The 26,628-nt window shown below is 50.2% G+C and overlaps 14 protein-coding genes across 14 annotated transcripts; 7 read left to right on the top strand and 7 right to left on the bottom strand.

Moving 5' to 3' along the window:
* Window positions 1-1,235: 1,235 nt before the first annotated feature.
* On the top strand, window positions 1,236-1,944 carry ASPSYDRAFT_55850 (putative NADH-ubiquinone oxidoreductase 178 kDa subunit; the record flags this gene model as incomplete). Its single annotated transcript, XM_040849099.1, has 3 exons — window positions 1,236-1,349; window positions 1,465-1,709; window positions 1,788-1,944. The coding sequence occupies 3 exons, from the start codon at window positions 1,236-1,238 to the stop codon at window positions 1,942-1,944; spliced, it is 516 nt and encodes a 171-aa protein (XP_040706998.1).
* Window positions 1,945-2,186: 242 nt separating this feature from the next.
* On the bottom strand, window positions 2,187-3,505 carry ASPSYDRAFT_86833 (protein-histidine N-methyltransferase; the record flags this gene model as incomplete). The annotated part of the gene is made up of 3 exons (XM_040851731.1): window positions 2,187-2,846; window positions 2,923-3,228; window positions 3,350-3,505. 3 exons carry the CDS (start codon window positions 3,503-3,505, stop codon window positions 2,187-2,189), a joined length of 1,122 nt encoding a protein of 373 aa, XP_040706997.1.
* A 434-nt stretch (window positions 3,506-3,939) lies between these two features.
* Window positions 3,940-5,733, bottom strand: ASPSYDRAFT_41951 (cystathionine gamma-lyase CYS3). The gene is made up of 4 exons (XM_040846372.1): window positions 5,403-5,733; window positions 5,252-5,337; window positions 4,749-5,196; window positions 3,940-4,685 (listed from the first exon to the last, which is right to left on the bottom strand). The coding sequence occupies exons 1-4, from the start codon at window positions 5,523-5,525 to the stop codon at window positions 4,104-4,106; spliced, it is 1,239 nt and encodes a 412-aa protein (XP_040706996.1). The 5' UTR covers window positions 5,526-5,733; the 3' UTR covers window positions 3,940-4,103.
* Window positions 5,734-6,171: 438 nt separating this feature from the next.
* Window positions 6,172-7,464, bottom strand: ASPSYDRAFT_41948 (DNA-directed RNA polymerase III subunit RPC25). Its single transcript, XM_040846371.1, has 7 exons — window positions 7,241-7,464; window positions 7,073-7,171; window positions 6,915-7,011; window positions 6,766-6,852; window positions 6,643-6,706; window positions 6,419-6,593; window positions 6,172-6,369 (listed from the first exon to the last, which is right to left on the bottom strand). Exons 1-7 carry the CDS (start codon window positions 7,250-7,252, stop codon window positions 6,325-6,327), a joined length of 579 nt encoding a protein of 192 aa, XP_040706995.1. The 5' UTR covers window positions 7,253-7,464; the 3' UTR covers window positions 6,172-6,324.
* A 71-nt stretch (window positions 7,465-7,535) lies between these two features.
* ASPSYDRAFT_41947 (CCCH zinc finger protein) lies at window positions 7,536-9,885 on the top strand. The gene is made up of 2 exons (XM_040846370.1): window positions 7,536-9,523; window positions 9,605-9,885. The coding sequence occupies exons 1-2, from the start codon at window positions 7,700-7,702 to the stop codon at window positions 9,785-9,787; spliced, it is 2,007 nt and encodes a 668-aa protein (XP_040706994.1). The 5' UTR covers window positions 7,536-7,699; the 3' UTR covers window positions 9,788-9,885.
* Window positions 9,886-11,588: 1,703 nt separating this feature from the next.
* Window positions 11,589-12,357, top strand: ASPSYDRAFT_86829 (GPI anchored serine-threonine rich family protein; the record flags this gene model as incomplete). The annotated part of the gene is made up of 2 exons (XM_040851730.1): window positions 11,589-11,796; window positions 11,858-12,357. The coding sequence occupies 2 exons, from the start codon at window positions 11,589-11,591 to the stop codon at window positions 12,355-12,357; spliced, it is 708 nt and encodes a 235-aa protein (XP_040706993.1).
* Window positions 12,358-12,590: 233 nt separating this feature from the next.
* ASPSYDRAFT_698070 (uncharacterized protein) lies at window positions 12,591-13,499 on the top strand. Its single transcript, XM_040850486.1, has one exon. The coding sequence runs from the start codon at window positions 12,903-12,905 to the stop codon at window positions 13,356-13,358; it is 456 nt and encodes a 151-aa protein (XP_040706992.1). The 5' UTR covers window positions 12,591-12,902; the 3' UTR covers window positions 13,359-13,499.
* A 140-nt stretch (window positions 13,500-13,639) lies between these two features.
* Window positions 13,640-15,001, bottom strand: ASPSYDRAFT_146031 (uncharacterized protein; the record flags this gene model as incomplete). The annotated part of the gene is made up of 3 exons (XM_040841582.1): window positions 13,640-14,425; window positions 14,516-14,750; window positions 14,838-15,001. 3 exons carry the CDS (start codon window positions 14,999-15,001, stop codon window positions 13,640-13,642), a joined length of 1,185 nt encoding a protein of 394 aa, XP_040706991.1.
* A 1,007-nt stretch (window positions 15,002-16,008) lies between these two features.
* ASPSYDRAFT_144294 (uncharacterized protein) lies at window positions 16,009-16,932 on the bottom strand (the record flags this gene model as incomplete). The annotated part of the gene is made up of 2 exons (XM_040841419.1): window positions 16,009-16,542; window positions 16,609-16,932. 2 exons carry the CDS (start codon window positions 16,930-16,932, stop codon window positions 16,009-16,011), a joined length of 858 nt encoding a protein of 285 aa, XP_040706990.1.
* Window positions 16,933-17,635: 703 nt separating this feature from the next.
* On the bottom strand, window positions 17,636-19,307 carry nop12 (rRNA-processing protein NOP12; the record flags this gene model as incomplete). The annotated part of the gene is made up of 2 exons (XM_040841348.1): window positions 17,636-19,108; window positions 19,185-19,307. 2 exons carry the CDS (start codon window positions 19,305-19,307, stop codon window positions 17,636-17,638), a joined length of 1,596 nt encoding a protein of 531 aa, XP_040706989.1.
* A 270-nt stretch (window positions 19,308-19,577) lies between these two features.
* ASPSYDRAFT_698076 (uncharacterized protein) lies at window positions 19,578-20,565 on the top strand. Its single transcript, XM_040850487.1, has 2 exons — window positions 19,578-20,225; window positions 20,524-20,565. Exon 1 carries the CDS (start codon window positions 19,686-19,688, stop codon window positions 20,154-20,156), a length of 471 nt encoding a protein of 156 aa, XP_040706988.1. The 5' UTR covers window positions 19,578-19,685; the 3' UTR covers window positions 20,157-20,225; window positions 20,524-20,565.
* A 110-nt stretch (window positions 20,566-20,675) lies between these two features.
* On the top strand, window positions 20,676-22,946 carry ASPSYDRAFT_143599 (uncharacterized protein; the record flags this gene model as incomplete). The annotated part of the gene is made up of 4 exons (XM_040841354.1): window positions 20,676-21,552; window positions 21,612-21,678; window positions 21,743-22,229; window positions 22,296-22,946. The coding sequence occupies 4 exons, from the start codon at window positions 20,676-20,678 to the stop codon at window positions 22,944-22,946; spliced, it is 2,082 nt and encodes a 693-aa protein (XP_040706987.1).
* Window positions 22,947-23,367: 421 nt separating this feature from the next.
* On the bottom strand, window positions 23,368-25,823 carry ASPSYDRAFT_41941 (putative dynein intermediate chain). The gene is made up of 3 exons (XM_040846369.1): window positions 25,637-25,823; window positions 24,774-25,571; window positions 23,368-24,718 (listed from the first exon to the last, which is right to left on the bottom strand). The coding sequence occupies exons 1-3, from the start codon at window positions 25,769-25,771 to the stop codon at window positions 23,585-23,587; spliced, it is 2,067 nt and encodes a 688-aa protein (XP_040706986.1). The 5' UTR covers window positions 25,772-25,823; the 3' UTR covers window positions 23,368-23,584.
* A 231-nt stretch (window positions 25,824-26,054) lies between these two features.
* ASPSYDRAFT_86823 (ATP synthase subunit e) lies at window positions 26,055-26,504 on the top strand (the record flags this gene model as incomplete). Its single annotated transcript, XM_040851729.1, has 3 exons — window positions 26,055-26,078; window positions 26,144-26,327; window positions 26,434-26,504. 3 exons carry the CDS (start codon window positions 26,055-26,057, stop codon window positions 26,502-26,504), a joined length of 279 nt encoding a protein of 92 aa, XP_040706985.1.
* Between the last annotated feature and the right edge of the window lie 124 nt (window positions 26,505-26,628).

Raw genomic sequence — 26,628 nt, 5'->3', positions numbered from 1 at the left:
AGGAACAATGATAAGGCACGAGATAAAAAAAGGAGGCAGGGGAACAAAGGTGCTGCGGAGCACTTAAGCTGCGAGTATGCACGAATAGTTAGGGTCCACGAAGACAAAAAAGGTCGGGCGGCAGCAGATGAGCATGCAGACTCGAATGCCAGAACAGATCTCAGAGGATATGTTTCTGAAATATTTGATTTAACGAAAAGGTATTTAAACATAAAGGGCCAAAAGAAAGCAGAATATCAACACATGGCCATCATCAAAGCGTCTTCTGACGAGGATACTGCACACCCGACAAGCGACACCGTCTCGCCTTGGGAGGGCTAACCAGGGATTCAGGCGGACCGAACCGTGGGGATGAACTGTTAGTCTGTTACCTACCCATCCGATGAGTCAAAATCTCGGCAGGAAAGGTAAGAGCATAGACTTGGGAGCAAAACGTCGAAGCCAGTGTGGACCGAGCGCTTCAATACAGATTGCAGCTCGGAACCAATGATGGTGCATAGTTCGGGCAATTGGGCATCAAGGACTGGGTGTTCGAGGGCCACAAAGCAATTCCGAATTTCTCGGAACGAGGAAAAGAAAATCTAACTGGTGGAAGCAATACTCCCAAAACACTGAAACTCGAAAGAGAGGTTGGCCTGTGGGTCAGTAACGCTAAGTGTATAGAGCGGTGACATGTTGTCGCTCTTATCCATAGACTGCCAAGCGTGCATGGGTTAGCAGGAAAATGAGCCCAATTGAAGGGCAGCGCAGAAAGAGTAGTGGAGAGAGCATCAAGAGTGAGGCGTTTGGTCGGTTTAGCCATGCATGAGCGCCAGAACGGTCTGGCGCTCATTGAAGCGCGTTCATCCAGGAGCGCCAACACACCAGCCAACTGACTACCCACATGCCGGGGCGGTTTTGGTCCTGATGACCGGTGTCAAGGACAGCATTGTTGCTAGACCATATTATGGGTCTGCCCACCGCAAAAGTACGGTTTGGGCGATGAGATGAAGAAATGAAGCTGAAGAGCTGGATATATTGAACGAGATGCGAAGACCGAAACCCTGGACTTACTCCGTAAATAGTGAACACTCGGTTGACCAACCAGCGCCAAGACCATGTCATCAAGCTAGCCTGATTGGGCGCAATTTGTCACGTGATGTGCGATCCGGCTCCGCGCCGCTCTTCGACCTCAACTCCCACTTCGGTGACGGCATCAGAATTATTCGGTGCCGCCAATTGTCGTCCTTCACACCATGATTCTTGCTCGGCGATCGGTCGCTCCAGCGCGGCTTTTGCTGCGAAACCAGCAACGGCGGTTTGACTCACATGCAGCCCACCACGCTGCACCTGTGAACGAGAGCTTTGGTGTACGTTCTTCTTTCGGGATCCTCCCAATGGCGGATAGTGACGCCTGGGAGTCTCCTTACCAAGTGCAACTTGTAATTGATATGGCTAACGATTGGGTTTCTGTGAAACTTACAGCGCAGTTTCTATGTCACCGTCGGCACTTTCGCTGGGTGCTTTGCCCTCTACCAATTCACAAAGCCCACCAAGGGGCCCGACTCGAAATCCTGGCTCACCGGCCTCATTGAGAAATGGACTCCCTCGGAGAAGATCTTTGAGGAACGAAACGCAATTCACACCGCTGCTGCGGAGAAGGCCGCCCAGGACCGTCACCTCTTCCTGAGTAAGGACGCTAGCGATGTCTATGAATTGAGGAGCCCCGAGTACGTTATTGCCCAAGCTATCTTGGTCCCTCAGGAATTAAGTGCCATCGAACTAACTGGTATTGTTTCTTTGAATAGGACGAGCTTCCAGCCCGGCCACCCGTACAATGTCGTCGCTGGCAGCAAGGCCGACTTGAGTCACGTTATCGCGCACTACGAGCAAAAGAACCAGAAGATTGAAGAGGCTCGCGTTGCCCGTATGCAGGATGGCAAGGTTATTTCCATATATGACTAAAGTGAGATTTATTCTTGCCGGGGTTCGCAAAATGCCGGTGGTAGACATGACAATTAAAGGTGTGCTGTACATATAGTTAAAGTTTCAGGTTCCGTTCATTGGTTTTCCCTTTGTGCTCTTATGTTCCAGTCAAGGTTATATATACTATACCGTAGTCGGTGAAGAGGTAGCCCACGACGAAGTGTAATGAAGGATATTAGAATTAGATGTCGAACCGTATTTGGACTACTATGCAGTCTTGTTTAACGTGATTTGATTTCCAAAATTATCCTCCCGACGCCGCCAGATTTGACATCCACGCGCTGTTTGACGTCTAAGTCATCATCACTTAATTCTCGTAATACAGCCAAAAACTCATCCACGCCTCCTCCAACCCCAAAGTACACTTTCTTCGCTGCGATCAAGGCCCTGCTCTCAGCCGAATAACGACGGAACAATGTCAACAATGTCTCCGAAAATGCTGGCAACGAACCAGGTGAGTAGATTGTCTCACTCGCAAGGATCAATCTCTTATAGCCCGCTAGTTGTGGAGATGAGAACACCAGGTCTACAAACAAAGGAGACCAGGCGCCGGAAATGAAATCGACAGTAATGCCCCGGTGCGCTAGATCGCTTTGTAGTTCTTCTAGGAGCTCTGGTGTAATGTCTAGCTCCTCTTCTTGCGTGTCTTGTGTGTCCTCTGCCTGACTGTCAGACGACGCAGTGGAATTGCGGTGCTTGACAAAATGGTTCCAAGTTAGAACAAGGTTGGGCAGGGTGACTAGACGAAGAACAGCAGAATTGTAATCCGCAAATGTGAAGTGCGTTCTCCTTTTTGCCGATGCCGCATCCGAGCCGGCTTCTGTTTGAGAGAGAAGCTGAGCGAATAACGCCAGTGATGGAACCGCAGTTCCCGAGCCAAGCTATTATAGTGGTAAGTACGGGCCCATCATCTAAATATGTACCTAGTTCCAAAAAACAAGAGGGGAAGGCACTAACCTCAATAATATGTCTATCCTCGAATCCAATTCCCTCACTAGCAACCAACTCAGCCAAATCAATTGAACACTCCCATGTCTTGAAGCCACCCTCATAAAAATTAGGCGTAATATCACCCTCCTCTAGCCCTGCAATGAGGGCGCTGTTCTGCTCCTCAGCACTATCCTCAACCATCAGCTGAGCACGGATATCAAAAACCTCTCTGCGAGCAACGGTAAGTGTCCCGCCATCAGGGTTTGTCCCTGCCCCTGGTGGATAACGGATAGTGCACTTGTTGTATGATATTTGTGACGGCAACGTGGAGAGCTACTTTTTAGTTAGCGGTTGTAGCTTTTCTGTCGGCAAACCAGGCCTCTTATCCACATAGGGTTTGATAGGAGACTATCAAGACATATCTGATATGGCTTAGAGAGTCGGATATACTTACCCATTCACTCATTTCATGCCTCTGTGCCTTCACAAGCTCAGGGAGTGTCCAAGGCGCACCACTATCTTGGACGTCACCCTCGTTGAAATCGTTGACCTCAGTCTCGTCCACATCGATGTCATCCCCTGCGAAGCCAAAACTGAAGGTAGAAGTCATCTCTATAAGTTGGAGGAGTCAGATGACAGATCAAAACATATAATATGAATGCAGCGATTGCTAAGGAAATAGAGATATAAATTGAGCGTTATGCAATCGCTCTTCTCTATCCGGTACGATAAATTGGGGGCGCTCAGATCTTTGAGTTTGACGGGGCGTGTTTTTATGGTGAAAAGGATCAAATCTCCAAGTCTAGTGGCCTCGAATAGATGTCCGTTTACGGTTGTAGCTAAAGCCCGTTGGTTTTCGTTAGTTACTTCAAGTTCTGGGGATGTAAATTTTCGTGGGCTGCATAGCTTACGCTTCATTATGCGGATGACTAAGTATGGCAACACATAAATTTGAGATGCAACAATTATAGTGTTACGGGGGAATCTTTTTCTTTCATTTCTTTTATTTTTTTATTTTTATTTTTATTTATTTTTTTTTTTTTGGTGTGTTTGCTACTAAGGAAGATTCAAAGACTTATTCTGATGTATGCTTGTATCACCGCAAACAGAGGCTTCAAAGGCGTCATGATGCATGAATAGATCTATTAACGTGGATAGTGGCTCTATCGCTCTACTACAATTGAATTCAAATATCCAACTTCAAAAATCTATGCATTCCCGTTCTTCGTAGATTCGCTTGCAGCCACAGCTCTCTCCAGAGCCTGCAACGTGTCGGCTGTGAGATCCTTCGCATCCTCGATACCGCAGCTCATGCGGACCAAGTCGTCGTAAACACCGGCAGCTTCGCGCTCTTCCTTCGGGATTCCGGCGTGAGTCATACTGGCAGGAACCTCGCAAAGACTCTCAACACCTCCTAAACTCTCTGCAAGGGTGAATATCTTGGTATATTCGCAGAAAAGGTGGGCCGCCTTTTGACCTCCGCGAATTCGGAAACTCAGCATACCACCACCCATTCCCTGGCGATGTTGCCGAACGGCGATCTCGCGGTCCCGGTGGGAGTCGAGGCCAGGGTAATTTACAGAGATCACATGAGGCGAGGATTCAAGCGCCTGAGCAACAGATGTGGCGTTGGTGGTGGCTTCGCGAGCACGCAAATGTAGTGTTTTCAGACCACGATGAGCCAGCCAGCAGTCAAAGGCAGATGGTACGGCGCCGATTGCATTTTGGAGGAACGTATAACGCTCCTTCAAATCATCCGAATTAAAGGCTGCGACACCCATTAAAACATCCTATAATATCGTTAGCCGTATGCAAACACACCAAGTTGATTTGCAGATAAGAATTTGACTCACGGAATGTCCGTTAATGTACTTCGTAACAGAGTGGATGACGACGTCAGCGCCGTGGTCTAACGGGTTCTGAACGTATGGGCTCATGAAAGTATTGTCGACCACGACCAAGACGCCGTTGCGATGGGCAATTGCGGCAACTTTGCGAATATCAACCAGAGACAGAGTGGGATTTGACGGAGTCTCGATCCAAACCATCTTGGTTTCGTTTGGCCGGATCAGCTTTTCCACATCCAACTCTAGGCACGAGGTGAACGACACATCCACGCCATGCGCCGAAGCGACCTTGGTGAAGTATCTATGTGTTCCTCCGTATACATCCGAGACGGAAACGACATGCGAGCCAGGTGCCAAAGAGTGGAGGAGGGTTGCCGTTGTGGCAGAACCGGAGGAGAAAGCTAATGCGTATCTCGCATGTTCGAGAGCAGCAACGGCCTCTTCGAAGTTGTCTCTGGTAGTTGTTAGTATCCTCTGCCAGACACCGCGAGCAAGGCGCTTGGACTAACCGATTGGGGTTGGAGCTGCGAGTGTATTCATACAACCCTACCGGCTTTCCGACACTTTCCTGGGCGAATGTAGTAGACAGGGAGATCTGGTTGGTATAGTCAGTGCCTGTGCAATAAACCCCAGCAATAATGCCAAGGGCTGAGAACTGACCGGCGCAATGACAGCCCCGGTGGTGGGATCGTGGGGCGCCCCGGCATGGACAGCCAGCGTCGCGAATTCGCGCTCCTGCGTCAGGCCGTTCTGGCCGTTGGAGAAGCCCGAAAGTCCCGCCATCGTCATCGTCACGGGACTTAAGAGGGGCCAAAGGAAAACAACAGAAAGGATATATGCAGAACTGCAGAGCTGCAGACGAGATGTCGCTTTTGAGACTCGGCGCCTTGCCGTCGAAGTAGTATTTAGAACAAAGGAATTGCAGTACTCAGTGACTGGCAGCAATCACGGTTTATACGCAAGGAGTTTGCGACCGCTGATTTGTAATGATGGGAATATTCGTCAGAGTGAAACAAGCCCAGGGGATTCCCGCGAGAAGGTTCTCAGCATTTATAATGGAATGGCTGTGGCTGCGGAAAATTCCTCGTCTCCAGGTTTCTTTTACGTTGCACCCTCACCGAGCCCTGATGGACGACTGGCGGACCGCGAGACAATCTTCGATCTGGTCCCACGCCTAGTTCCAATAAAGACGTTGAACTGGCGGCTCGACTCCACTTATCTGGACACGAGTTTATTCATATTATTCCCTCAACTGTTATTAACACTCCTCTCGCTCCGCTGGTAACCGAGGCGCATTACTGAGCTTGCACCGTGCATCTGCTGGGGCAGACGTTGCTGGTATTTGCCCTAAACCGGTGTTCCTGGCGGCATTCCAATCGCTGTGCTTTCTTGTGTCACCTTTATCGCCTACAATAACGTCATCTTGAGCCTCAATTCTACTGTTATTTTCAGTCTTCTCGTTTACACAACGTAGTATTACTTGCTGCGCGGGGCATTATGTTTATAATATTCATATTCCAATGCAGGTTGTCATACAGTCGTTGAAGCACAGATATCGATGAATGCGTCTAGATGCCAGTGTCTACCACCATGATGTCGGCCCTAGACCAGCCATTTGCATTGATCCCTGCGGAATGTTAGAAGGCTGCAGGTGGTATTAATTGGCTTGTACGCACGATAATTGAATATGGTGGCTTGCGATCAGTCGCGGCGCCGTCTCCGAGATCTGGTGCATTGGGGATCTGGTCATGCCATTCTTCCATTTCGACGCGAAAGCGGACAACCTCTCCTACATCAAAATAGAAGGCCCCCTCTTCATTCTCCCATATCCAGACCTGGTCTTGGTAATCGCTATGATGTGTTAGATACCAGTTAGCTGAACGGAGAAAAAGGGACTCACAATCTAGCACCGTCCAAGAGAAGATCTGGAGGTACGAGGATGTCATTGAAAAATTCAACGCCAACTGAGTAATAGATAGATTAGCATGCAACCCGAGAACGCGATTCAAGGATTTATCAATACTTTTTATGCCATGCTCAGTAGCGCTGGAGATCTTGCCTAGCACAATCTCTCCTCTAAATGGACGAAATACAATAAGCCGGAACTTGACTGTAAAATGATTGAGCTATGATTTTCGTGAACACAAGAGTTGATCTCGAGGGTTAACTCACCATTCACGTTGACAAGCCCATTCCCATGGCCAATCAAACCGTCTGATGACTCTAAGAGGTCATAGAAGCCAATGCAAAGACCGATTTTTTGGATCACCTTGGTCATATAATAGTCAGAAGGCGTTGCACGGAGGTGCGCTGAAAGGCTAGACACTTACTTTGTTCGCATACTTTTCATTAATGTTGTCCTCAATGGCAATAGAACTATATTTAGAGAAATCCTCTGGGGAAATCTGAATTAGATCAGAGATGGTAGTCTGAATAGCAACTGTAAGCCCTCAACCAATTTCAAAATAATATTCTTTTTTTTAAATATTAAAACTCACAAGAATAAACATGGTGGAGGAAGAGCTCGAGAGCAGATCGGAAATCTCTATTTCAGAGCAGTCATACGAGGTAAGGTAAAGAGAATTGATTAAACGCCAGTTCCATGTTCAGAGTTCACGTCTGCGCAGTTTCCGAAAATGATCTGAATCAGGGCTCATTCGGCCATGATCATATTGATGTCTCGAGCTCAACGCTCAACAGAGGTTGAAGACTGACAACTTCATGCCTTCTAGCCAATCGCAGGCAGAGGATCCGCCCGATTTTTCTGGCTGTCAGGCTCAACACGTGATCGGCCTGGCTCCCAGCTCGGAACGGGCGAACTTGCCGCTTCTGACCCGCTCAATGTGGAAACTTGATGGGAACTTTTGAAGCTGCAGAGCTTTGTCGCCGCCGTCGAAATGTTGTGAGGATGGGGTCCATGTTCTCTGATTTTGAAGGTCGACCGAGATCTTCCCGCAATGAACCCTCAGGGATTCTCCTTCCCTCCCCCGCCTCCTCCCCCTCCTGTGCAACAGCATCAACCGCAGCAACAATATCCTCATAACGCTGCTTCCACGCCCTATGGCCAAAATCACCATGGCCAACGGGGCGGTCGCGGAGGAGGTGGCGGAAACTTTAGAGGCCGTGGAAGAGGGCTTGGAAATAGAGGAGGAGGTAGAGGAGGCAATTTTATGTCCTCTGATGCCAATCGCTCTGGTGGTTATCCTGCAACTGCCGGCGGATATGGGCCCATGAACTACTTAGGGTATTCAACTCAACATGTACCCAACCAGCAGACGGGCATCTCAGCGCCGCATTATGCGCAGCAACCGACGCAGAATTTCCAGAACCCGGTGAGCGGAAATTCATTCGCGTCTGCATCACATTATACGCATCCTTCGGTCCATGGGGCACCTTACCAACATCAACCCTCTTACGATGCTCCATACGCAACGTCGAGTACGCAACAGCCACCTATGTACAACCAGACTCCCATACAAGCTACATCGTCAGTCCCGCCAACGATTATGGTTCCGCCCGTACATTGGAGTTTTCAGAATACCGGACAGCCAGGGTCTTTTGCTGGACCACAACGTCCGAACCAACGTGGTCCCCGTCAGAACAATGCATACAGTCATCCAAATACAGCAGGGAAGCATGTTAACAAGCGGGATCATATATCAGCGTTTGGAAAGCCCCAATCGGCTGCTCCACGTGTTCCGGCACCGCCTCCGGTACCCAGCTTCGGGAACCCCCTGCCTTCGAAACCACCGGCGCCAGCGGATACCTCACGGAAGCCGAAAAAGAAGAAGAGAAAACATAACCAACTAGGATTAACACCGAAAACGGAAGAGCACGAATCGAGTGAAGAGGAGGATGACGCCGACGAAGAAACAAGGCTGGCTGCGGGCGGTACGGCTGCGAGTGCCGCTTTGCAAGTTACGTACAGAGGACGGACATCTACGTTACAAAACTCTGCAGACATTGCAGCTTGGATAGAGGAACGCAAGAAGCGTTTTCCCACTCAAGCCAGGATAGAGGAGAGGAAAAAAGCCATGGAGGACGCAAAGAAGGAAAAGAAAGCAAAGGAAGAATCGCAACGGCAACAGAAGGAAGCGCGCAAACTAGCGATGGCACATGGAAAAAGGGATCAAGAGAAGCATGGTCAAATAGAACAGCCTCGAGATTCTATAGATCCCGCAAATGCAGCCGCAAAAGCCAAGTTAAAGGCCGAAAAGCTGCGGCGGAAACTGCTGAAGGAGGAGAAACGCATAGCACAAGCAGAGGCTGACGCCGAACGCGCCCGCAAGCTTGAAGGGTCACAAGAAGATTTCTCGCAACCAAGCGCAGTACCAAAACCTACTATTCAGGAAATGGACGAAGATCGTGGACTGGAGCCTGATAGTCAAGGTGACCATGCCAAGGATGCACATCGAGCTCAATTACGAGCAGAGAACCGAGAGCCCTCGACAGCATACGACGAAGGTACCATCAGCGACTCCGACTCGAATACCGACGATAGTGATTGGACATCTTCAAGCGGATCCGACCTGTCATCATCGGACTCTGCTATCTCAGAGTCCGAAGATGACTCTGCGCCGGAGAAAGCAACTTCGCGCCGTGAGGGACCAGAGCGAGTTCCACCGCCCGCTCGAGACGAGAAGAAGCAATTATGTCGACATTTTGCTCGCACTGGCCGTTGTCCCCGAGGGAAGGCGTGTAAGTTCGTGCATGAAAAGTTGGAACGTGCGACGAAAGCAAAGCCAGTGGAGAGCAAGGGGCGAAAGGGTCTGCTACAAGCGGTAAGTGTCAAGCTACAAGATCCAGCGTTGTATCCGATACTATCCTTGAGTTCGAACTCGGCTAATTCGACCCTTCTTTAGCTTCTTGACCGTCAGAAAGAAGATGAGAACCGGAAGTTCATGGAAACAATTATGTGGTTAGGCGAGAACGGGCTCCTTGATGAACCTGCGGCTCAAACGGATGTATTTTTGGATCCCACCCTGAACAACACCAGTGGCGTTCAAGATCGCACTGAAAGTGGTCGGCTGGGGGATGATATATGAAATACCGGCATTTTCCCGGCTTCAGCGATCGTATATTATTAGTATGAGGAGTGTAGTATATTTTATTTTGGTCACATCTAACGCCCCCACAACGCGGCTTATGAAATTCCCAGCCGATATATATGGGGCCGTTCGCATAAAATCTCCCTGACTTGAGTAGCCGAGTCCGCCTCGCATACTGAAAATCAACATTAATGCACAATTGAAAACTGCTGTCAACTTGCGACGGATAACCAGTCATGTCTCACGATGGATGTCGCTCAAGACTGCAAGAAATAAGGTATCAAGGGACCTGCAGATTTGTGAGACATTGATCGCCATCCCGGATGTTCGGCCCTATGTGATTGCATATCAACTCTGGCACTCTGGCTCTGCTCCACCTTGTCGGGCCCTGTTAATCTCAGGGCATCCGATCCTAATTCCAGCTCTACTGCGATTCGTCCATTGGGCCGCTTATCAGGAATTTCTCCAGAATGGTTATTTTAGCCAAATTGGCGCTTCCCTTCGATCCCGCCAAGATCGCGGTGATATCCTGTATCAGTGAAACCCCATTATTACGCCGGTTACAACTCACATTACGATGTGCGGGTCACGCTGCTTCCCCTCGTGATCTCCGCTGTCTTCGCTGTCTTCGCTATCTTGTGCTTGTCTGCCCTCCTCGGCTCCATCTTGTTTGTCTGACCACCATCAGCATTCAACGCCGTTTGCTCATTCCCCGCTCCATAAGTGCTTCAACTATTGTCGGCCCCGGCAGAGTCAACACCAACAATGGCACGAGTAATGGAAACCGCGGAACGTGTTTGGCTCAGCCATTGAACTTCCTCTTGTTGCCCGGCGGCCTGTGCTAAGAAACTCTCTGGCTCGGACCGCCACCCAACCACGAGCCATGGCACATGAACATCGGTGTCTCTGGCTCACGAGTAGCGGCTGAGGGAGGATATCTAAATCCAATTATTTTAAATGCTTCGCCACCTTTCAACGGGCCTAGGCCAAATTGTCGAAGCCTTCAAGCGATAGCTCGGTGCTATCTTTATCGCGGGCGGGCTAAATCCTGTTCTCTCCATGTAAGTGGGTGCCTGCGGATGTTGAGTTGCCGAATCATGGATATAATTTGGAGGGTCCAGGAGATACAGAACGGTCGCGACGGCTGTTTCTCCAGGCGGCAGGGGAGCCCGAAGTAGTCCCGTTATGAGTTTAATGTTATGACTTGGCCGGAGACTGGAATCGTTCGGACGGTCCTCCGTATTGTCATTCGCCAAACAGCCAGAAATTCTATATTACGGTCTGCAACGTTCTTACTCCTTGTAAAAGATTGGAGGGCCTAGCGGTCTAGCGGAAAGCAGTTAGTTCGCTGGGACTCTGCATGTGGGCCTGTGACTGCAGTCCGTTCCTGGTGCTAAGCCTGCTAGTCTGTGCGAGCTAAGTTTGCTAACTTGAAGGAGTCAAATTTGGGAAACTCGTCTCCCCCGATGGCGGACGAGTCTTCCCTCGCCTCTTCAAGTCTCTCCTTTTCTCTTCCCCAACGCCTCGCCGCTGCCTTTCCTTTATTCACTCTTGATCGCCATTCCTGCTCAAATAGTCGAGCAAGTCCCTCCTTTTGGTTGCCTCTTCTGACCCCCTACACTCCTTTCCCTTGAATTTTGCATTCAGTCTTTCTTTCATGATCCTTGGATTCTTAATTCACTTTACCTTTTAATCCCCGCATCTCGTTATACAATACGAATTGCCCAGTCCACTTGGCTCCGCGGCATCTCAGACACTTTATAGCTTCCTCGTATAGAGACTATAATACACCTTCACAATGCGTTCCGTGTTCTTCCTTGCCCTCGGTGCTATTGCCACTCTCGCCGCTGCGCGTGAGAATGCCTTCAACATCCCCAAGGATGGTTATGAATTCACTGCTGGCGAGTCGACTACCCTGACGTGGGCTCCTTCCACTGAGGGAACTGTGTCTCTCAAGCTTCAGCGGGGTGATACATTCGACTCCACTACTGGTACTACTATTGCCTGTGAGTTCTCTTCGATATCTACTTGCGCCATTTTTGATGGATGTGTGCTGACCAAACCTAGCGAACATTGCCAACTCGGGAAGCTACACGTGGAGTGTCCCGAAGGACATCGCTGACCACGGGGATTACACTGTCGAGATCATCAGTGACTCAAACCCGGATGCCACTAACTATCTTCCTCAATTCTCTGTCCAAGGTGCTGAGGCTGCCACTACCGCGTCTGAGTCTGCAACAACAACCTCGGAGACTACCACCACAGAGACCTCCAGCACTAGCACCGACACCTCCATGACAACCACCACCTCTACGTCTACGACTACTGAATCTTCTTCCAGCGCATCCCCGACTCCGACAAGCACTTCTTCTGAATCCCCTAGCGAGTCGCCCACCAGCACCACCACTACTGAGTCTTCATCTTCCAGCGCCGAGGCCAGCGAGTCCCCCAGCAGCAGCCCTTCGTCTTCTGTTCCGTCGGTTGACGACGGTGACAACGCAGGCATGGCCAACCGCGTGTCCGGTGGCCTATTGGCATTTGCCCTGGGTGTTGCTGCTCTTGTTTAAGATGGCTGGTGCGCCATGAGTAGTTTCTCATCAACTGTAGTCTTGCTTTGCGGCAAGCACTATGAAACATCACTTTCTCACGTTTGTCCTTTGGGGACTTTTATATTCTTTCTTTTACCCTTCGTCTGTTGATGTACAAATGTGCATGGACTGTAATGGTATTGGTTCTCTTCGTCTAGAAGCGATTGGATACGATTTCTTTATCGTCGTGGGTGAAACTGCGGCAACTTGATTTGATTTAAACTACCCGAGCATATTATCTCTTTGTTTTGTTTGGGTTTAGGCTTTGTCCGGCATGCATTATGTATATATGTATTCGAGAATGAGTATGCGACGTCATTTTGGCCCTTGTCAGCTGGTTACCATCAGATCACACATAGGAAGGGAATCGGAAATACTAACCTAGCAGGTATTTCACTAGTTAGTAGTAAGGTGGTACTGACTACGTAGGCCTCGGTGCTGAGTTTAGCGCGTTGGGCTGCTGTGCAACGGACCCCAGGCTCGGCAACATGCAAGACCTCAAACGCGTACAATAACCTCTTGGGATGAAACCATTGTCCCAGGGTCCCTTTTCCATCAAATTTGACTCAAGTTTAAGCTCCGCAGATCATCGTAGGGTAACCGGGTTAATACGAAGGTGGCGTGCTCACCCCAGATTGTTTCGTGATCCTTCCTACTGTACCTATAGTCCTAGGCGCTTCAGAGTGAAACACGAGGTACGAACAGACCAGTTCTTGGCCATCGCGCTTGCAGCCTTGCTGGAATTGGTATATCTGGCATTTTTATTTTATTTTTTCTTTACTATGGATATTAAGAAAGGGTTAAGGTTTCAATGCTCCCATGCCATGTGGTTGTGCGGGAGTGAAACTCACACTGTGCTATTATTGCCTTGGTTACGGTTTGCCGCAGGTTTGTCGGTTGGTATGAGTACCCGGTGTCTTAGCAGGGGACCTGCTGTCTTGTTCAATGGTGCCCGGTGGCTCGGTCTGGGTGTAGCTTAACGGGAGGGTTGATTAGAAAGTTGAAATCAACGTTAGGCTACGTTTGGCGCCATTGATTGACTACCACTGCATTTGTAAAGAAATGTTAATTATGAGCACTTATAATAACTGATTGCATTCACCCCGTCTAGTCATCGCCTATCCAGCGGCGATGGTAAAAATATCGATTCGAAGATTAGGGTCGTGACACATAGGAAGCCATCTTTGGCTTGTACCGGGGTATGAAACGCTCATTCGCATGACGTAACAACAAAGAAAGACAATATAGGGTCATGAACTCATTATACCCATTGTGGGGAAACTCGCTTAAGGAACTTCATGAACTTGAAGAACCCCACGGCATGCTCTACATTACCGTAGGGGTCGACGACACGCTCGGGGAACGCAATGCCCGCACCGTGAAGGCCAGGAATAATTGCACCACTGCGGTCTGTGAAGCCACCAAAACTCGAATCCCATTTGACGTCTTCGGACAGGAGGGACGACCTGTCAATGGATAGCTCCGGGAGCGGGTCGCGGGTATACCCGATGGCTTGGGTGAGGTATGTGCATGATGGGAGATGGCGTTCATACTGTGCCGCTTCTTTGCTTTGACCGCCAGCACAGTTGATCTTGGTGATGAACCGGCCCGCTTCGGAAGTAGCAAGTACATTGTCCTCCAGCTGTTGACGGGCGAAATCAGCTGCACGGCCTTTAAGGCCAGTGTTGTCTCGGAGGATCCAGCCGTCCATGTATTCTGCATACCGAAGAGGATGGCGGGTGAACCATTTGATGCGAAGCTGGGGATGGGAAGTGCGAGCCAAGTCGAAGAGATTGAGCAAGGCCAGAATGGCACTATGTGAAGCACCAATTACTGCAACGGTGCAAGGGGAGCTTTGAGGAAGAGTCGAGGCCAGCCCACTAGGTTTCAGGACTAAATCTAGGTCGAGTCTGGGTACAGTGCCTTTTTGGACTGGGATAGGGACTTCCGTTGGCGACGACCCAGTGCAGAGGATTAAACGAGACGCCGTGACTTCAACTTCACCGACAGAATCGGCCTCCCGAATGCGCACAGTCCACGAACGTGTCTAAAGAGGTCAAGGTAGAGCACGTTAGTACCGCTAAAATTGAGGTCTTCCCATCCGCTACACAGGACGGTCTCGTGAGGCTCAACTAACGTAGTCTAGATTGGCAGAGGTGACATGGCCGCGGCAGGTATGCACCTGCTCCATCTTTACGATTCCATCGGTCAAAGCTCGAACGACATCTGCCGCATGATGGAGATGGCAGGGTTTGTCTTGATCGAGCTTAGCCATGGTGGTGAAAGCATTGGGAATACGAGTGCCATTGATAACAGACCGAAATGGCTGTACTGCGGTTGCAAACGCTTGAAACAATGCCACTTTGGTGTTGCTGATTTGGTTCCAAAACTACGTCAGCTAGGAGCGCTCCTCATCCGACGTTGGCAAGTGCCAGCTGTCAGACTTGGGAAGCACTCACCTTGGGACTTCACGATATTTCCGATTTACACGGCCGCCCTGGAAACAAGGGTCGACCCAGACTATGTTTCCGAGTTGCTTCTCAAGCAGAGTCCCCACGACAGCCAGCCCAGCCGGACCGGCTCCGACGACAACAGCGGCGCATCTCTGTGGGGGACCTAACATCGTTGTACAAGCGGCGTTATCGGAGGTAGTCCAGACAAGGGGGAATTCCAAAGATTCTGATATTGGACGAGAACAATCAAGCGAATTCTACGTGAAATTGCGCAGAGAAAGCCAGAACCTCAAAATGAATTTCCAGAACTCAAAGAACGACCGAGGGGGGAAAGGCGGGCTTTTATGACGGGGAGTGCAGCCCAGAAGTGAAACACGTCGCCAGCATAATCAATCACGGGGTGGGAGACCAGCGGAGCGCATTCTCCAAATATGGGCCGATAAGAGGGGTCGCAGACTCGCAAAGGCCACTGAGGACCACACGGGACGCAGCGAGGACAAGGGAATGACGATGCGGCGTCGTTTGGCGGCCAGAATCGCTTCTCGGGCGAGAGCTCGGTTGACGGCGGTCAGGCCTCTCAGCGAAGATACCTGCTGTTGTTTGTTCGTTCTCGTGTTTATGCCTCACACAGTGAGCAAGAAGAGTGTGATTCGCCGAATTGTGCACTCAAAACGGCAAAGGCAGGGCAAGCACGATCACTATGGCCGCTGTTGCGCAAGCAGCCCCACGTCTCGTTCCCCCTCTCGGTCTCGGGCGACTTTCTCTGGCCGGTTGCCCTCGGCGGTCACATCGTTATCGAGTTCAGGGTTGAGCGAGGGTGCTGGGCAGCAAAGGGTGGGAGATAGGAGCCATTCTTGTTGGAAAGAACTGAATCAGCCACTTCCGACCAACTTAGGCGACTGGCAGAGCATAGTCTGGAGAAAAAAGAGAGAAAACTCCTGTTCCAAAGACATGAGCGCAGCCTGTCCTTTTAATATGGGCCGGAGTGAGGCCCAAGCTAGGTCTTGGCGAAATTGCGTGCTTTCGTTGCCTCAGGCATAAATGATGGCATTGCTAGATACGCCAGTGCAATGGACAGGCTACTGGATGGAGCAGCTGAGAGACAAATGATTATGTCTAGTCACTGATATGAGTGGGTTCGTATTCTATCACCTAATGCGCTACTAATCTGCAGACCCTATATCGCCCAGAACACCCGTACTGTTAAACTATCCACATAATTCTTCCACCCTGGGAAACGAGCTCGTGCCCATACCACTATCGAGTCCCCAAGCTCCATTTCACGGACCTGCCTTCCGTCTAGCGTATCCCGTCCTCGTCCTGAATCACGGTCAACGTCCTCCGCCTCCGGAGAATCGGCTGCAGTGTTGTCAAGATGGTGCCAGACGACTGTATGTCGTTTCGCGGATCGCCTTCGAGCACGGTTGCGCTGCAGTGCGTTATCTCTAGGAAGGAGCAAGGGATCATTAGGCGCGTAATGCTTAGGGCTCATATCAATGGGATTCATTCGCTGGTGTATGCCATCTCTCTGTGACGGTTCGTGTGCTTTGTGGATCACCTCTGCATCAAACCATGTGAATGACCCGTGGTACGAATCTGGGGCACCGTCAGGGTAGCCACCCTGATCGTGAGACAGAATTGTGAAGACTATTTTACGACATGGGTGAATAGTCCTATGTGGAAGTATCTGGGGCGAAGCTGTGTCTAGAGTCTGTATATGTCTGATTAGATAGTAGCCCAGCACGGGAGGAAAACGGAACTTGAAGCGCCACTTTACCTTCTCATCGAAACATAAAGGACTCGTAGATAACACCGCCTGGTCCACATCCTTTTGGATTGTTATTCTCCGCTGCAGCGCAACTTCGCTCGAAGGCCAGTACTCGGCGGCGTCTATAATCAAATCCACAACCTCTGCTGGAAGTCCGTCCGACTTTATCTTCCAGAGCAAAATATGTCGGACTTTCAAAACATCAAAGATGCCTGGATAGAACTGGTTCTCAGCTTCTTTGTCGTCTGTTTGCTCATCACCTGGTGGTTGATTGCCCTGATCTGGTACTCCTACTCGAGGAGTGAAGCGCCGGGGGTTGATATGAGGGAGCATTGTCTAGCCGAGGAGGTGATTTCAAGATGACAGATGGTGGTTTTCGGAGGAGCTGAATAACTAAATATCAAATGGGCAATGTTGCAAAACTCTCTTGATAATACACCTTGAGTTCTGCCGTAAGCTTCCAGGCAACCCCCTTTATGCTTTGTGTCACTGCACAGTTTAATTTAAAGCACAATAGGGAACAACCTAGAATGCTTTCCCAAGGTCCCTGATGAATTGAACTGGAGATTTACCTTGGTAATTGTTGAAAGGCTGAGAGCTAGGTAGCTATTTTCCCTTTTTCGTCGTCTTACTCTGGGCTCGTATACGGAGTAGACCAGGTTGGCTCCACTGCCCCGCGTTTCTAGTAGTTGAAGCAGCTGCCTCAAAGTTGGGACTTGTTGGCGGGTTCTTCCAATTAACGAAAGCTGTGATGCAAACAATGGGGGAAAAAGTTACAGGAGAAGTAGGTTAGCGAAACTTCGATAATCTTTTGGTTTTAGAAACAATGCGGCCTTCACTGATCGTGTTTATCCTGAACCTGATGACGTCATGTTGCTGCGAGTCTCAAAACAATACAATAATGATACGAGAATACTCATACTGAACATGACGGAGAGTGCGATGGAAATTGATATAATCGCTCTAATAAGAATCCATTTGATATCCTTCTTGCTGATCATATAGATATACAGTTACTAAATCAGATCAACGACCCCTATTTTCCTATTTGCGCTTTCTTGCCCCCGGCAGCTTTATAGGCCGCGGCACGCTTTTTGCTTCGACTATCCTTTTTGGCCTTGGACCCACGGCTTTTCGTCCGCACACGAATGCGAGACGACCCATCTGCCGTTGCGCGGTTGCCTTCAAAGACCAGAGAGTTCTGCGAGATAGACTTCTTGCCGGCGGCCTTCAGCCTGGCCTCACTTGACCTTCCGAGCAACCTTCCGGCACGGCCATGTAGTGTTCTGTCCGCCTCCGCTAATGACTTGGACGAGGCGTTTTTCTCTTCAGGCTTCTTTGAAATCTTCTTTGCTCTCACCACGCGCAGCTTCCGCGGTAACATCGGTGGGTATCTTTTCTCATTTAGTAGGAGGGCCTCCTCGACACAGTTTTGATCATAAAATTGAACATAGGCAAATCCCTTTCCAACACGGGTGGACCGATCACGAACTACCCGCACTGACTCAACATTGCCTCGACCGGGGGGACCACTCTTTGACCCTTTGGTGTGAGCATTGAATGTACGCCAAAGGCCTTCCTCCACGTCAGCTGGCGCCCTGTTCTTCTTCTTCTTATTCTCTCCCTCGTCGGTGCTAGTTTCATTGTCGATAAAATCAAGATTGCCGACAAAAACGCACCGCTTATGGTCGACCTTGGAGGGATGAGCTACACTATCGACACGCAGGTGTCGATCCAGCACAGTTGTGCCATTCAGTGCTGCAGATGCTTTGTTCGCGGCCTGTGGTGTGCTATAGATAACGTACGCATTAGTGCTGGGCGTGGTATCATCATGGATCTCCTGCTTAGCAAACGCAGCGCGCTTGGGTATCTTGCCGCCACTGGTAAAAGCAGTAGACCGGAAGCGTAACGAGTCGATTTTGTGAGGTCCAGTGGACTCGGGAAGAGCCGAGAGGAATGACGAAAGGTGCTTCATTAATTCTTTCTTCGCCGACTTCGAGGTGATTGCCTTTGTGGAAACATTTCCCAGAAAGACGGTGCGATTAGACTTGGATAGTTCATCTTTGTCATTGTCTTCGCCGTCGCCAGTTAAAGCTTCGTGTTTAGGGATATCCTCGTCCTCATCCTCCTCCGACTCGGCTTCTTCGGCTTGAGAGTCTTCATTCTCACTGCTTTCGTCCTCTTCGGTAACATTTAGATGTTCTGATCGGCGCTTCTTCTGTTCCTTCTGTTCCTCTGCTGCTAAGCGACGCATATACGAATCTTCAAGGTCATCTGCGGTAGCCCGCTTCCTTTTCCGACTTGGGGGCTCGGAGACCGCCTGTACAGCACCTTCAAGCGTACCAACCGCGGAGAGTGATGCATCTTCCATGGGCTCATCTTCGGAAGCTGGGCCGTCATCCTGCTCAGACGATTCCTCCTCAGCGTCGTTGTCTTCGAGCTTCTTTTTCTTTTCAGTACCCGGCGCAGCACCTAGGCGAGGTACTTCTGGAACTTTTACTGGCCCAGCCTAATTAAAAGGGTCAGATACATGTCACCGAAAGGTCCTAAAACTTCAGTAGGTCAGATGGAAGTCAAATACGCACACTCTGCTCAAACAATGAAGCCAATGAGGGATCCACGGACGCATTTCCGCCTAAGAATGGCAGCGAGGAACCTGTGCTGGACACCGCAGGAGTTTCCCCTTGGGCCTTTGATTTCTTGCCCATGTTGAACAATATCAATAAATAGGCTTTCAGAAGCCGACTTTGAACAACGGATAAACAAGAAAAATTCCCGGCGCTGTTCTCTGCGCCAGCTATACTAGAAAATTATTCTTTTCTCCGTCTTTTTTTTCTCTACCGCTTTTGTCCTCGGCAGCCGTCGATCGAGCCACATGATACACCGCCTTCATGAGGACTCAAATTCAGCAACTGCAGCTCAGGCGATGAGGTTAAATCACGCCGAAAGAAGGGTAATTTAACGAATTCTGCCTGTGGCATAAGTTATCCTAAGATAATTAGACTTCGGTGCAAACTCACCCAGCTCAAGCGCGACGGTTGCAATGTTGGATTCCCGGGCGGTGAACACCCCCAATTTGCGACGAAATGGTACGGCCGGCAGAAAGGAACGGTGACAATACGCGGTCCTGTAATTTTGCTGCGGTCACTCGCGATCAGCTCGGTTCCTTGGGCTCCTCGTCTTCGTCCTCCTCACTCCTCCAAATCTGCCCCAGAGAGCAGCTCCCTTTTGTTTGCAGACTCACCCTGCTTAGCCCTGTCTCTCAACTAAACTACACCCATAGTTTGCTCGCCCTGTTGCTTTCCGGCCACCCCTTTGACCTTGACGTCAAACCACCTCGACTTCCATGCGGCCCATTCTCCCGCTGCGCTGCGCTGTCGTACTGCCCGCTTCCTGAAAGTCCCCATCCTTACTACGATCGGCCCTCCGTGCTCGCGAATTATTCGAGTCTTTTAATCGTCAAGCCCGCTGCATATCTAATTACATATATATACAGTGTTAGACGCTCTGGTTTGGTTCTGTGTGCTTGTGCTTTCCCTCAGCGACCGTGGTGGTGAATAGTGTCGTTCCCAGTGTCGCGGCAAGCTGGGTACACCACGGGTTTACTGTTAGCGCATTGTCGAATGGTATGTGAACAAGCTCTACAATTATATCCTTCTTGCTATGAATTATCTCCGCGGCATTTCAACGAATTATTGTTCCCATGTATTGAACGCTTTTGATGTCGTGGTTGGCTGGCGCAGGCCCTGTCTGATGATGAACATTCTGGGGTGTGATCAATCTCCGCACCGCCTTCTGGGATCTCCTCCACCACCTCCTCTTTGCTCCTCCTTTTCGCTTCACTGCAGTACTCATGGCCGGCTTATTTGAAGCTTCGCTTTGAAAATGACCCTCCTTCTGACATTTTCATCTCGTTCGATCTAGGTTATACCTGCGCGTTACGATCTTCCCTCCCTCCCACCTTCATCTCCCCACAAGCGCCTTCGACACGCCTCCGCCAAACATCCACGTATCTTCACTTTTTTTCTCTCCTTCGTTGATCCATCGTCGCACAAACATAACAGAGTCTCTTCTATATGGAGGTGGCAGAGAGCAGAGAAGCCACGGCGGTTGGTGCCCCGACCGGCAATGACGAATCCGCCCTCAATGGCGATCAAAACCTGCTTCTTCAGGATTCGCTTCTAGATGATGAACGGTCAAGCAGTCTGAGCGAAATCGATGACGTTTTAGATAACATGCCATCTGACTACGAGTCCCCCAAGCCGGAAAAAATGGCCGCGGAAAACGACTCGGAGGCAGAAACCGAGCGCATTGACGACTCCCCAAACAACTACCGCACAAGGGCAAATATTGTAGTGAGCGCAAGTGGCTACGGTCCCAGCCCTAGCAAATTGGTGCACTCAACCACATATGAAGACGTCGAGGAAGATGAGGACCATCCGGCGGATGAGTCGCCAAGCAAGCTTCGCTCCAAAAATGGTCGTACCCTAGATAATGTTGAAGAGGCTCAGGACCTCGAAGATTCTACTCTATACGACAGCGCTGGAAAGAAAAGAAAACGCCCTGAATCCGGGGATGAGATGCTCTCCGACCTCGACGATGATGACTTCCCGCCACACAAGCGCCGCGGCTCCCTCAAGAGTGACCTAAGTGACCCGCCCCCCGATATGGCCCTTACGCCCGAGCCAATTGAAGAATCCTCGAAGATGAACGAGGATGATACATTGGTCGATGACATTCCCGAATCTGATTTGCCTTCGGCTCCTGCGAAGGGCAAAAGAACCAAAAAGGGTAAACGGAAGGGCCGCAAAACTAGAGATGCCGACGAGGACGTTGACAGTGGCGCCGTTGAAACGGGTGCGGAGGTTGATGATACACCTGGCGATGATGATGCGGCCGATCGTCCAGAAGATGCTGATGACGGTGAAGCCGTCGCGAAAATAGAAGAAGAATGTAAGCTACCCGCTCGATTCCTTTTAAAAGAGCATAACTAATAGCATTATGCACAGCAGCGAAAAGAACTTCGGCCATAGATTCTTTGGTTTTACTAGAGCGAGAATTTGCAGCTCTCCGTGACAAGTATGATCCGTCTCGGTTCTTTGAATTCTATAGTTTCCATGTTACTGACGACCTGGGTTTTCAGAATCTATGACGAAAGGATATCCAAATTAAATCGTGAATTAGATATGCTCAAAGGCCCAAATCCAACGCATCCCGACTTATTGCGTCAGCTCGAATGTGTCAAAGGGTATCGCGACGCCAAGATCAACTACGAGCACACATTGTTCCAATATCGCCTCGAATCCTTGTTAAATAAAAGTCAAGCCGAGCGCTCCCAGGCACATAGCACATACTTCCAGCACGTTCGGGATATTCGCGAGAAACATTCAAGCGCAATCAGCAAGCAATTTTACTCGATCCAGCACGACCGTTTTAAGACCGACGATGTGAGCCCACAACACTACGTTCCGTTCCCAACGCGCCGCTCTCAGCAGATTGCGCATCAAACAGCGTACAACCAAGAGGTATCGGTACTGGCGGGCGTCTCCAAATACGTCGGATTTCCAGCTGCTCCGACACTCTCGTCTGCGCGGCCAACGGAGCTTGACGAGGATCTTGAAAAGATGGGCGTAAGTTATACTTAATACGAATAAAACCAAAAGAATCTTGCAGACCAATACTGATTATTTACACAGATTTCCATTGAAACCAGGGCTTCTGCCTCTCAACATCAGCCACCAGTATCTCGGGCGCCGGTGTCGAGCATATCATCGAACGCCTACCATACCTCTGCAGAGGAAGCCTTCCTTGAGCAGACACCTTGGGCAAACCCGCAACATCCCGTCCATCAACATCAACACCTTTCCCACAGACCACAGAACCGGATCATGGACAATTCACGTGCACCTGCATTCGCTACGCCAGCGGGCCAGATGCGCATGGTGGATATTAACGCTCCGAATGGATCTGCCTCAACTATTGCGGAGAATTCCTCCGCCAACAATACACCTCACGGTGCCGAGCAAGACAACGCAGCAACTACTGCAGGAGGCGCGTATCCTGATTACGATGCAGACCGACGGTCTGGATTTCGGTCGCTCAGTTCTTCTCCTTTAGATGTGCGAAAACCTCATCCAGCTGCGTATACCTCCCACGACCATCGGCCATCGCACGGTTCACACCGAAATTCTGGTTACTCATCACCCCCTTCCCGAATCGGCCTCTTCGGATCAAACGGCCCAAAACGGGACACATCGCCCTCCTTGCCGTCCAAACCAGTCAACTCCCTCCATCAATCAGCAACGATGCTGGGAAACACAGGACAAAATCAAATGGCCGCTCGATAGACTAATTCGCCTTTCGCAATAACCTTCTCACATTTAATCTGCATGTATTTTGCTTATCTTATTGTATAGGAACTGGCCCAGGTGTTTGTGTAGACCGTGTTGACTTTTTGTATGTATGGGCGCTATGTATGACCGGAAACGTGCGCGGCAATCAAGCTAGGCTGTTTATACCACAGGGGGAGTTGATTATGGCGTACGAACATCAGAGCTGTCTGTTTTCAACGATGATTTTCCGACTTTAGCCTTGATGATATTGATATACTGTGATTGTATTTGGCGCTTGGTTCTTTGACTGAATGTGCCAGAGTGTGATATCTCTCTGCTCTCAGATAACCGTGAATAAGCTACAGTAGAACAACAGGATTTGCCTCTAATTTACATTCCTCAAAGTAGGTAGTGGCTACAAGCATAGTCCTCAGCTCATGTGTGAAATGTATTATATTACAGCTTATCACGCAATTTATTCTCATTTCTTCTGGGTTGTAAGCCTAAGAATTGCAAAATTACATCCATTCATGCGATCCAAAGTGGCGCCTGCAGGGGTATATGGTAAGTTCAATAAAGACACCACACGGTACAAGACACTAAATACAGAAAACGAAGGAAAGGGGAGTATCAACATGATTAGATTCAATCCATTAGTTCACTCTGTCCTTATCCTTCTGTTCTAGTTTACTAACAAGTCGCTTCATGCCAGTCCACTCTTCAGAAGGAACGTCGTCGGGCGTACCGCTCAATCCTCTCCCAACCTCGAATACGGTTACAACGCCGTCAAGTCCACCAGTTGCAAGACGACGACCCTCCCGCTCTTCCCAGGCGACCTTGTTCAAGCTGCGGGAGAGGACACCGGCACGACCCTTGGATGGTGAGGTCCGTACAGCGGGGACTTCAGTGTCTGTGTAAAGGTCCCAAACTTCGAGGTTTCCTGCGCCATCGACGACTGAGAAAACACCAGGCCGGTGCGGCGACCATCGAGCATCGTAGACGACATCTTCTCGGTTGATGTCGAGGATAGGCGTGACGACTTGAGTGTCTGTGATTCCGGACGTGGCCGCTGGGGCAGTGGCAGCCGGAGGACGGACACGCCAGAGTTTGACGCTCCAGTCTAAACTGGAGCTAAGCATGAGATCTCCAAGATCAACAGGGCCACGGGCTGGGTGGAAGGCTGTTGACATGATGGGAGCCGCGTGGCCGCGGTAGGCAAGGCGGTGATCGGTGCCTGCCTTGGCGCCAGCGCGGTCGTAACGGTGACAGGGATAAATGCCGCCTTCTTCAGTGCCTACTATGAAGAAAGTTGGGTCTGATTGAGGGAATGACATCGTTGTGGGAGCAAGGTCTTCAGTCTTGGATGGCGGTGGGGTGGAGAGCTCGAGATACTCCTGAGGCTGCGCGAGCATGTCGACGGTCCAGCCGCAGACGACGCCGTCTGTAGACGCGGTGAGGATATTATGCGCGTTCTGTGTTCCGATGATTGAGATACTGTAGACTGGGTGGGTGTGTCCTGCACCAGTCAGGGGAGTCTTCTGGACGGGTGCACCGCCGCCTGCGCGCGATGAGCGGGTATCCCAGAGAAGTACTTGGCCGGAATACGAGCCGCCGACAACGATGTTAGGATGGAATGGCGAAAATTTGGCGGTTAGGATATCTGAAGTGGAGTGAAACACATATTCCGGGCGGGAGTGCAAGTGTTGGTTCCAGATTTGTACAAGGCCATCTGGTTCATGAGGTGCGGAGGGGTTCTTGGTGTATGATGCGAGGACAAGCTCGGGGAACTTTTGTGCATAAGTCTGTCAGTTGATTGAACTACAGGGAGGAGAAAGTACAAACCTTGGGGGAAAAGCAGATATCGCTAATCATGCGTTTCTTGCTCCATCGTTCGTCCCAAAATTGGCAGACCTCCTTGATACCTCGCTTCTTCCTGCCGTGCTCTTCGTCATCCTCGAGTTCCGCATCCATGCCACCTAATTCATAGTCGGCCAATACGTCATATTCCTCATCCAGAGCCCGCTCAATGACCTTTGCAGAGCGCTCCACGAAGTCTAGAAAGTCCTCAGACGACGTAACAGCCTTCAGCTCGTCATCGTCAAGTTTCCGTAGTGGATACCGTAGGGATGCGTCACCACTAGCATCGATATGAGCGCTTTCTTCAGTAGCCTGCAGTTCCTCCTCGATTTCCTTGCGGATCTTCTGACGGATTTCATCATCACGTTCTCGTTGTTTCTTGCTTGAGGGTCTGTATTCTTCATTTTCTTCACCATCCGAGTCCAACGATGAGAAATCCCGCTCGCTCTGTTGTAGATCATCTGTCTGTACACCTTTATTGTATGTGACGACTTCCGGCTTGGTTTCAGGGGCCTGCGGAGGTTCAGGGATAGCGACAAACGCCTCTGTCCCAACTGTTTGCACGGCAATGGATTGTGAAAGGGGTCGCGTCGGTGAAGTGATTGCCTCCGCATTGTCTCCGCTGAGCTGGCTGGCGCTCAGCACCGAATTTGGCCGGCTCCCTTTTCGCGAGAGGCCATCTGCACCGCTCACCGTAGCAGAACCGGGACGGTCAACCAGGCGGGAAATCAGATCATCGAGTTCAGCTCTACTGTCAGAGCGACTTGGAACTGGTGAAACAGCCTATATCAATCATGTGTCAATACCCGGGTTTGTAAGCAATGTAAATTCAGCGCAACCGTGCATACCTCAGAGGCATCTCCAGTACTTGCCCGCGACTGAGAGAACTCCTTTTGGCGTAACTCTCTTTGGCGTTTCAGTTCTGCCAATTTAGCCTTTTTAGCGAGAATCTCGGCCTTCCGCTGGTTATTGACGGCCGACATGGCGGTTCGCGGAGAGGTTGTGTTGTTCTCTAGGGAATTATTTACTTCGTGCTTCCTTTGTATACCCGCGTTGGTTGATGCGTGGATTGGGGGGAAGATGACATAAGCGCATGTTCGGCCGGGCCGGAAAAACTCGCGACAAGAACTTCGTCTTGCAACCGCATCCGAGTCTCCTGCTGTCGGCTTGTCATTACTGATCACTTGTCTGGGTCCAGGGCTTTTGAACTCTCCAGTCCGCTTTCTTTTTTGCAATTGTTGATCCGCAGGCCAGGGTCATCTCACAATGGCTGCTTCTCAGGGTGTTAATGTGAGTTCCGTCCTGATTCCCAATTGCCCCTTCCATACTGACCCGAGATTCTTCCTACGATATAGGTTCTCCGTTATTCGGCTCTCGTGGCTGGTCTCGTCTACGGTTTCTACCACCAATCTTCTATCACTGCCACCACCAGACGCGCCGAGGCCGATCGCGAATATGCCCGTCAGGAGCGCCTAATCGAACAGGCCAAGGCCGAATGGAAGAAGAAGACGCAACCTCAGGAAACCAACTCAACAGGCAGTATGTTCAATATTCACTCCATGCTTCGCGGGTGGCAATAACTGAGAGTGCTGAAGCACCTCGCGCACCCCTTGTTTCACTGGAGGTACTAACCAACTATCTCTAGTCATCACGGATCCCGAGAACCCCAAGTTCGACCTGGAGGCATTCCTGAAGCTGAAGGCCGGTGAGGCTTAAAGAGTTGTAAATCTGGAGTACGAAACGAAAAGTGAAAAGACAAAATGAGGGGCGACCGTCGCCGTTCGAGTGTTACGCTACCTCCATCGGGTCCTAGAGATGGATCGGGTAAATCCCAATTATG

This window comes from Aspergillus sydowii (genome assembly GCF_001890705.1).
Source record: "Aspergillus sydowii CBS 593.65 unplaced genomic scaffold ASPSYscaffold_2, whole genome shotgun sequence".
In the NCBI taxonomy this organism is placed as follows: domain Eukaryota; kingdom Fungi; phylum Ascomycota; class Eurotiomycetes; order Eurotiales; family Aspergillaceae; genus Aspergillus; species Aspergillus sydowii.
Note: the sequence above shows the minus strand (reverse complement) of the source record. Positions and strands in the feature narration are given on the sequence as shown.

Bases quoted from the DNA above. Each gene is read 5' to 3' on its own strand.
- ASPSYDRAFT_41951 (XM_040846372.1), bottom strand. From the start codon at position 5,525: ATGGCGGGACTTTCGGGCTTCTCCAACGGCCAGAACGGCCTGACGCAG. The intron at 5,338-5,402 runs GTCAGTTCTCAG...TATACCAACCAG, and splicing joins CCGGGGCTGTCATTGCGCCG to ATCTCCCTGTCTACTACATT. The intron at 4,686-4,748 runs GTGAGTCAAATT...ACGATATTATAG, and splicing joins AGTACATTAACGGACATTCC to GATGTTTTAATGGGTGTCGC.
- ASPSYDRAFT_41947 (XM_040846370.1), top strand. From the start codon at position 7,700: ATGAACCCTCAGGGATTCTCCTTCCCTCCCCCGCCTCCTCCCCCTCCT. The intron at 9,524-9,604 runs GTAAGTGTCAAG...ACCCTTCTTTAG, and splicing joins GAAAGGGTCTGCTACAAGCG to CTTCTTGACCGTCAGAAAGA.
- ASPSYDRAFT_698070 (XM_040850486.1), top strand. From the start codon at position 12,903: ATGAAACCATTGTCCCAGGGTCCCTTTTCCATCAAATTTGACTCAAGT.
- ASPSYDRAFT_41948 (XM_040846371.1), bottom strand. The intron at 6,853-6,914 runs GTGAGTTAACCC...ATCATTTTACAG, and splicing joins TGGGCTTGTCAACGTGAATG to TCAAGTTCCGGCTTATTGTA. The intron at 6,370-6,418 runs GTGCGTACAAGC...AACATTCCGCAG, and splicing joins AGCCACCATATTCAATTATC to GGATCAATGCAAATGGCTGG.
- ASPSYDRAFT_41941 (XM_040846369.1), bottom strand. From the start codon at position 25,771: ATGTCGGCCGTCAATAACCAGCGGAAGGCCGAGATTCTCGCTAAAAAG. The intron at 25,572-25,636 runs GTATGCACGGTT...TGATTGATATAG, and splicing joins GTACTGGAGATGCCTCTGAG to GCTGTTTCACCAGTTCCAAG. The intron at 24,719-24,773 runs GTTTGTACTTTC...TATGCACAAAAG, and splicing joins ATATCTGCTTTTCCCCCAAG to TTCCCCGAGCTTGTCCTCGC.
- ASPSYDRAFT_698076 (XM_040850487.1), top strand. From the start codon at position 19,686: ATGGTACGGCCGGCAGAAAGGAACGGTGACAATACGCGGTCCTGTAAT.